The sequence below is a fragment of the Lactuca saligna genome, chromosome 1, assembly GCF_052625555.1.
Source record: "Lactuca saligna cultivar CGN05327 chromosome 1, ASM5262555v1, whole genome shotgun sequence".
NCBI lineage: Eukaryota > Viridiplantae > Streptophyta > Magnoliopsida > Asterales > Asteraceae > Lactuca > Lactuca saligna.
The window spans coordinates 193,210,049-193,217,823 of NC_136417.1; the positions used below are offsets into that span (position 1 = coordinate 193,210,049).

A 7,775-nucleotide genomic window follows, 5' to 3' on the forward strand; every position below is an offset into this window, starting at 1 on the left:
GTCATGGAAATGAAGAGTCATGACACATTAGGGTTTAACCCTAGATGTGTCAACACTATATAAGTAACATGATCTCCTCCCAAATCGGTTACACTAAGTAAGAAGAGGGCTTGGCCGATTTTGAAGAAGTGAGTATTCTATCATAAGTTCTTCCAAGAGCATTTGGTGTTGTGTGAAGCATTTGAGGCATCACACTTGGGGTGCTAGGCTCACAAGGTTTCAAGGAACACAAGCAACAACAAGGTAAGTTATTCTATCTATACTTTATGTTAAAAATGTTCCCCATGTATGCTAGATAGGAATATAACCTTGGAATTCAACTTTGCATGACAAATTAGACAAACATAGATCCAAGGTTATTAGGGTTGCATGTACACTTAGGAAGTGTTAGAATGCTCAAAACCCATCAGGTACTAGGCTGCATTTTAGTACCGCATATCACCCCCAGACAGACGGACAGAGTGAGCGGACGATTCAGACCCTCGAGGACATGCTCCGAGCATGTGTATTGGATTTCGGGGGAAGTTGGGATACCTATTTGCTGTTGGCTGAGTTTTCTTACAACAACAACCATCATTCGAGCATCGGTATGCCACCCTTTGAGCTGTTGTACGGGAAGAGGTGTCGGACCCCCATTTGCTGGGGAGAAGTCGGGCAGCGCGTTATGGGCAACACTGAGATAGTGCTTCAAAGGACAGAGCAGATCCATCAGGTCAGACAGAGGTTACTGACTGCTCAGAGTCGATAGAAGAGTTATGCGGATAGACGCCGGTCCGAACTTGAGTTCCAGGTCGGTGATTTTGTGCTCCTGAAGGTCTCTCCTTCGAAGGGAGTGATCCGATTCAGGAAGAGGGGCAAGTTGGGGCCCCGATATATCGGACCATTTCGGGTAGTCGCGAGGGTAGGCATGGTAGCCTATCGCTTGGATTTGCCAGCAGAGTTGGGGCAGATTCACGACACTTTCCATGTGTCGCAATTGCAGAAGTGTATAGCCGATGAGTCGGCAGTGGTTCCATTAGATGATATTCAGGTGGATGCGAGCCTGAATTATGCTGAGAGACCAGTGGCCATTAGAGATCGGAAAATCAAAGTTCTGAGGAACAAGGAGGTACCTTTGGTTTTGGTTCAGTGGCAGCACCGGAAGGGATCCGAGATGACGTGGGAACCGGAGGGGGAAATGCGAGAGCAGCATCCGGAGTTATTTGAAGAGTGAGACTTCGAGGACGAAGTCTAGTTCTAGTGGGGGAGAATTGTAGCAGCCCGAAATTTCCAGGTATTTATTATTGGTTTATTTTTGGAAGTTGTGAATGGACTCGACGAGTTGGAGCCCAAACTCGCCGAGTATGATCTCGGTATTGGGCACGGGTTCGCGTCCGGACTCGGCGAGTCCATGCTGTGTGGTGAAACCCTAATTCCCAGGGTTTGAGACCTATTTAAAGGGCCTTATGCCCATCATTTGTGCTTACCAACCCATAGAGAGAAACCCTTGAGTGCTTGAATGTTTTGAGAGAGAAAGGAAGCATTTCTTGACCTTGTGTGTGTTATTTATCAAAGAAGGAGGAGGTTCTAGACAAGAGGAAGCAAAGGAGGTTGCTATATTGTGGATTTGAAGCTTAGATCATCGAACTAGAGGTATGATTTCGGCTCATCTTTTGTTTTGTGAAGTATAATTGGATTTAGGGTTTCTTATGGTCATTATTGGGTTGATTTGATGCCAAATAGTTCCCTTCTTGTGTTGAGGCTCTGGATCTGGATCCATAGAGGTCCAGAGAGCCTCACTCATCAAGCTTTATGTATAGCAATGGAGATTATGACCTTGAGTTGTAGTATTTGGGACAAAAGCATCATATATGGTCATATAGATATTGTATGTGCATCAAGATAGTGACTTTACGTGTTAAATAAGCTTTGAAGGATTGGATCTATGGGTTAATGGACCGGATCTGACCTTATGAGCAAGTTTGAGTCATTGCATGGCACGGACTCGCCGAGTCCGAAGAACAGACTCGACGAGCAGTATGAATATTGCCCCGACCACTCAGCGAGTGGTCTTGCCAAGTTGGGGAGGGTTGACTCAGTGAGTCAGGGGGAGTCAGAGTAGACAGATGGACTAAATCAAGCTGGACTCGCCAAGTTGTTCTTGAGACTCGGCGAGTTGAGTCGTGGTGACCCCACAACTCATGCCAGGTGGAACTCGTCGAGTTAGGAGAATACTCGACGTGTCAAGGGAGGATTCCGGGGAAATCAGTGTATACGCTCAGACTCGCTGAGTCGCTATAGTGCACTCGCCGAGTCCGGTCAAAGTTGACCGTTGACCATTGACCAGCGTTGAGCTAAGTTGACTTGATAAAGGGTAGTCAGCCTTAGTTAGGAAAGTGTTAATTAGAGATGTATTGTGCTATATGAGGATTATAGCTCGGGAGATCGAGCACTAGTGATTTCAGGATTTACGAATTAACAAGACATGCGAGGTGAGTCTTTTCACTATACTTTACCTTGAGTAGGTAACCATAGTTATGTGATAGAGTATTTGTATGCTATATATGTTATGTGTTGTACTGCATTATTTCTATGTGATTTATGCTGTGCATGTTTACAGAGTTAGAACTTGAGGTTCACAGAGTTCGGGTGCACGGACCCATAGTGTTATAGCCTCGAGTGGCTAATATGTGTTATATGTGGTATTTTGGGGAACTCACTAAGCTTTGTGCCTACAGTGTTTGATATTATTCATTTCAGGTACTAGTGACGACCGCGGGAAGGCGCCGGCTTGATCAGTACACACGCGTGGGATTTATGATTATGAGATCTTGAGATTTTGTATTACTTGAATTGATTGATTAAATATAGTTGTTTTTTGAATATTAAATGAATTATGTTTTATAAAAATTTGAAAATTTTGTTTGAAATTTACGGTGTTACATACTAGCTAAACGGGCTAGCATTGTGGCCTTAGACCCGTTCCTACTGGAAGGAAACTCACCTCGTAAACTGGCTGGTAAATGAACTACTCTGGAAGCTGCCTGTTGCTGCTCCGGTATCTCCCCGGATCAAATGACTCTGAAATGGATGCAAGATCTTGTGCCCCTTCTTCTCCTTTGGATCTAGCCTTCCTCCTCTCTTCTAATCTTCACTCTTTACACAAAAATGCCCAAAAACACTCAAGATAGGTTAAGGTATTTCTATGAAACGTTCTGAGGGTGAGGGAGGCCAGATTGGGTGCATAAGGGGGATTATATAGGGTGCAAAACCCGTGGATGTAGGGTTTCTTCCAGACTGGCGGACTCTTCGAGTCCAGGATATGGACTCGTCGAGTCACCCACTTTCACATGCTGGAAATCCCGTCTCTACTCGACGAGTCGGGCAACAGACTCGTCGAGTCCCTCTTGAATACTTAGAAAAATAAATATTAAATAACATACCAGAAATGGGATCTTTACACTTGATGCACATGCATGGGGTTTTTAGCTCAAAAGTCCATAGAAAGTGCTCTACAATGTACATGGGGCTCTCATGGCCCTAAAGTTGGCACCTTTATGCCATGAGACCCCTCTTAAGGCCCAGATCTGAGGTCAATCCCCACTCAACCCCTTATAATCCGAAAATGGCTTAGAAAGACATAAAAATCCCAATTCCAAAGATGAATAAGCACATATATAAGATTAATGGTAAAATGTGTACAAAAGTTTAATGGTAAAATGTACACAAAAAAAATGTTTAATGGTATAATGTGTACAAAAAATAGTTTAATGGTATAATGTGTACATAATAAACAGTAAAATCCACATCAGCAGCCACATGTCATGCTACGTGGCTAATGACCTATTATTATCGGTAATATAATGGTATTTTTTGAACAAATGTGAAATTTAATGATCATATGTGTACAAAAGCTATAGTTGATTGGTGATATGTATACAAAAAAAGTTTAATTGTATTTTTTGTACAAATTTAATACTTTGTTACCCTTACAAGTCATTTTCCCTTACTAAGATCATACATGATACTAACATAGATACCCTTCACGTTGAAGCTTTAGTATTTGCTTATTCCTTTCATTTTCTTCCGTAGTACAAAAGAAGACAACTAATAATTGCATTTTATTTTTATATGAATTCAACAACAAAATCATAGTCATGCAGTCTTGTAACTTTTCAATACTTAATAGATCCTTTTATTGTCTTTTACTTTTATAACATTTTTTTCATTGTTTTTTTTACAGTTCTTTTTATTATTCTTTTATTTTTATAACTTCTATTTTCCCATGTTAAAGAAATACTTGATGTTTTCTTAATGTAATTTTTCTAATTTTATTACAGTGCTCTCCCCATGCCTCTCTTATTTCAATTATTACAATAAAAAATGCTTTGAATTTAAATGAAGTTATAATAGGTAAAAAAGTTTGAATTACACTGCTCTAATGGAAAAATAAAGAATAATGCTTTTTTATTTTGTAAAGATGTTTTATAAATGATCTTTACTATAAAAGTCTTTTTGAATGTTTTATTTATTTATTTATTTTATTGAAAAATGATGTAATCGTTAAAAAAAAAAAACAAATGATAATCTAATTTTGCAACATAGTTTTTTTATAAAAGTAGTTTCGCAAATTATATATATATATATATATATATATATATATATATATATATATATATATATATATATATATATATATATATATATATATATATATATATATTAAAGTTATGAAAATTTTTAACATTTGTTTTTTGAATTTTTTTTTCAATTAATGTTACAACATTCACCCTTCATTTTTATGCTTTTGTTCACAAACCTTTTCACTTTGGTTTGATTTTTTCATAACCCTCGTATTTTATTACATATTATTAGTATTTAGTCATAATAATATTTTTTTGGCAGGAATGGTCTCTCAACTATATTTTGGTGATTTTAAAGTTGCTTCTTTTTTGTCATTTTTGGTCCATCTACTTCCGTTGGTTATTTGTGGCATTATAGGTTTCTATGTTTTCGTTTAATTATTACTTTATTAGTTTTGCTTACAGATTCATTGATGTTTTCTTATTATTTATTTATTTATAGATCAGTTAAAGAGGAAATGAATGAGCAACTCAAACTATAAACATTTTCAAAGAACAAACAACGGAAAAAATTGTTGCATCCGACCCCCGCAATGCGAAGGTTCCCCATCTAGTTGTATTTAATAAAATTTGGTTAATCTTGGATTTGTATCAAATTATGGTCTTTTGTTAATATAATATTTCTCATTTTGGTCATTCTGATTATAACCTAATTAATAAAAACATCATTGGGCTCGGATCATCACCTAAGGGGTGTTTGTCTTAGCTTTTTAGGAGCAAACGTCCTTTTTGGAAAAATTGCAAAAAGTTAGGTTTTCCTGACTTTTTCAAAAAGTTGATTTTCCTTTATCAAAAATCCAAAAATGGGTTTTAAAAGTTCTTTGCCAAACATGTTTTGCTTTATATCTTTTTCTAAAAGATCTTTTGACATCTCAAAATAGGCCTGACAATCGTGTTGTGTGCGGGTTGGGGTGTCGTGGGTTGGCGGATCAAAATATGCCAACCCAAACACGACCCATTTAAATATACAAGTCACGGGTTAGCAGGTCACGGTTTGGCGGGTTTGGAACATAAACTTATATATGACCCACCAACCCATTTATTTATACGAGTTCACAAGTTGGCGGGTTCGTAGGTCAGATTTTGGTTCGTGGGTCTTAATTTTTAATATTTAAGTATTAAACATCCAAATGAAAATTAAAAATATTCATAGAAAAATATTACAGACTTAGCCTTATAGGTTACAACTTATAACCTTAGACCATCCACCACGAGTAATAATGTCAAAACAATCAAATGGTCTATAAATAAGTGGTATATATTATATAATACTTATTAATATTAATACTTGACACATAAATACATTTAAAAATATAATAATTTTTTTTATTAAGAATATAAACAGGTTGGTGGATCAACCCATTTATTTTTTGAGAAACCCATATATGACCTGTTCAATAAATGGGTTGGCGGGTTGACATGTTAGCGGGTTGGCGGGTTGAAAAACTCAACCCAAACTCATTTATTTCGTGTCGTGTCGCAGGTCGAGCCCTATCTCAAAAACTAAGCCAAACACCCTCCTAGATTGCCCGGACGGACAATAAAATAAATATGAAATTATCCTTTCTTTAATTTTATAAATATTTTGGCAAAATTTCTATTATTATAAAAATGATATGGTATTAGAAGTTTCTCCAGAAGGAACTAGAACAAGCTATTATTCTTCAATTACTTGATTCCCCGTCTTCAATCTGTGTTGGGTGCTTGATACGATCATTATTTGGTGCAGAAAAGAAAGAAGATGCCGTTGCTGAGAAGAAACAATAGGAACGTGTCCAACGGGATGATACCCTTGATGCTATTGCAGGCCGTGAACGAGTACCGGAGGCTTGAACGTAAACCCCCGGTCACGGCGGCGATTCTTGCTGCCAACACCCTCATTTACCTTCGACCTGCTTTCCTTCATCAAATCCTTCCCAAAACTGAAGACGTCTTCTTCAATGCTCATCTCATCGTTAAGGTACATTTTAGGGTTTCATTTCTGCCCTAGCAAATCAAAATCACAAGCTCCTCTGTTTCTCTCAGTCAATATGCTGTGTTGTTTTGTGCAGGATAAGGACCTAAAGCGCTTATTCTTGTCTGCTTTCTACCATCTCGGTGAAACTCATCTTGCCTACAACATGATTTCGCTTCTATGGAAGGGCATCCAGTTAGAAACTTGGCTAGGAAGTGCTGAATTCACATCTATGATTGCCACCCTACTTGGATTGTCACAAGGCATCACGCTCTTATTAGCTAAATCTCTTCTTCTTCTTTTCGATTATCAAACAGCTTATTACCATGAATACTCTGTTGGATTCTCGGGTGTCCTGTTTGCAATGAAAGTCGTACTTAATTCACATTCAGATGGCTACACTAATCTCCATGGATTTGTGGTCCCCGCAAAGCATGCTGCTTGGGCTGAATTGATTCTCATCCAATTGCTTGTTCCTAATGTATCCTTTCTAGGCCATCTTGGTGGGATACTCGCAGGCATCGTTTATCTACGTTTAAAAAAATCCCCTTCTCCTTTGACAACAATGGTGAAAGGGTTAACTTCTTTAGTAAGATCTCTACATATGCGAATATGGCAGCAGTCCCCTCCACGACAAAGGCGAACAAGTGCAGTTGCAGGTGGTATATGGAGGTGCCGGGCTTGTACATATGACAACTCCGGTTGGTTAAGTGTGTGCGAAGTGTGTGGGACATGGCGTGGTGTTGATGGATTATCTTCTGCGCAGTTGTCAAATTCAGAGATGATTTTTTTAGATGAACTACGACACCGAAGGATTCAGAGGTTTGGTAGATATAGATAGATAGATAGATATATAACGTTTAGCAATTGTAAGTGTAACGATATTTATCATATAAATTAAGCCAAGGTATAGTGAATCATTCAAGCAATACAAAATTACAAATTAAGGAAAATTGAAGTTTATATCCACTTTCATAAATATGTTGTGTTTGTAATTATATAGTTATCAACTTAAAATGCTTCAGTAAATTTTGATGGTGATGGCATTTTTACTAGTACAGATTATAGAAACTAGAAAGTGTTGTTATAGCATTTCCATTGTTGGACCTCAGTTAGAAGTTCAAAATACTATAACATCGTCGTTCTGTTACATTGTTGTTTCTATCAAGTTGTTCATCACCATTTTTTGTAATTTCATT

The 7,775-nt window shown here is 37.8% G+C and overlaps 1 protein-coding gene across 1 annotated transcript; it reads left to right on the forward strand.

Moving 5' to 3' along the window:
- The first annotated feature begins 6,226 nt into the window (after positions 1–6,226).
- On the forward strand, positions 6,227–7,540 carry LOC145001838 (rhomboid-like protein 14, mitochondrial). Its single transcript, XM_078961179.1, has 2 exons — positions 6,227–6,582; positions 6,674–7,540. The coding sequence occupies exons 1-2, from the start codon at positions 6,364–6,366 to the stop codon at positions 7,415–7,417; spliced, it is 963 nt and encodes a 320-aa protein (XP_078817305.1). The 5' UTR covers positions 6,227–6,363; the 3' UTR covers positions 7,418–7,540.
- Positions 7,541–7,775: the final 235 nt, after the last annotated feature.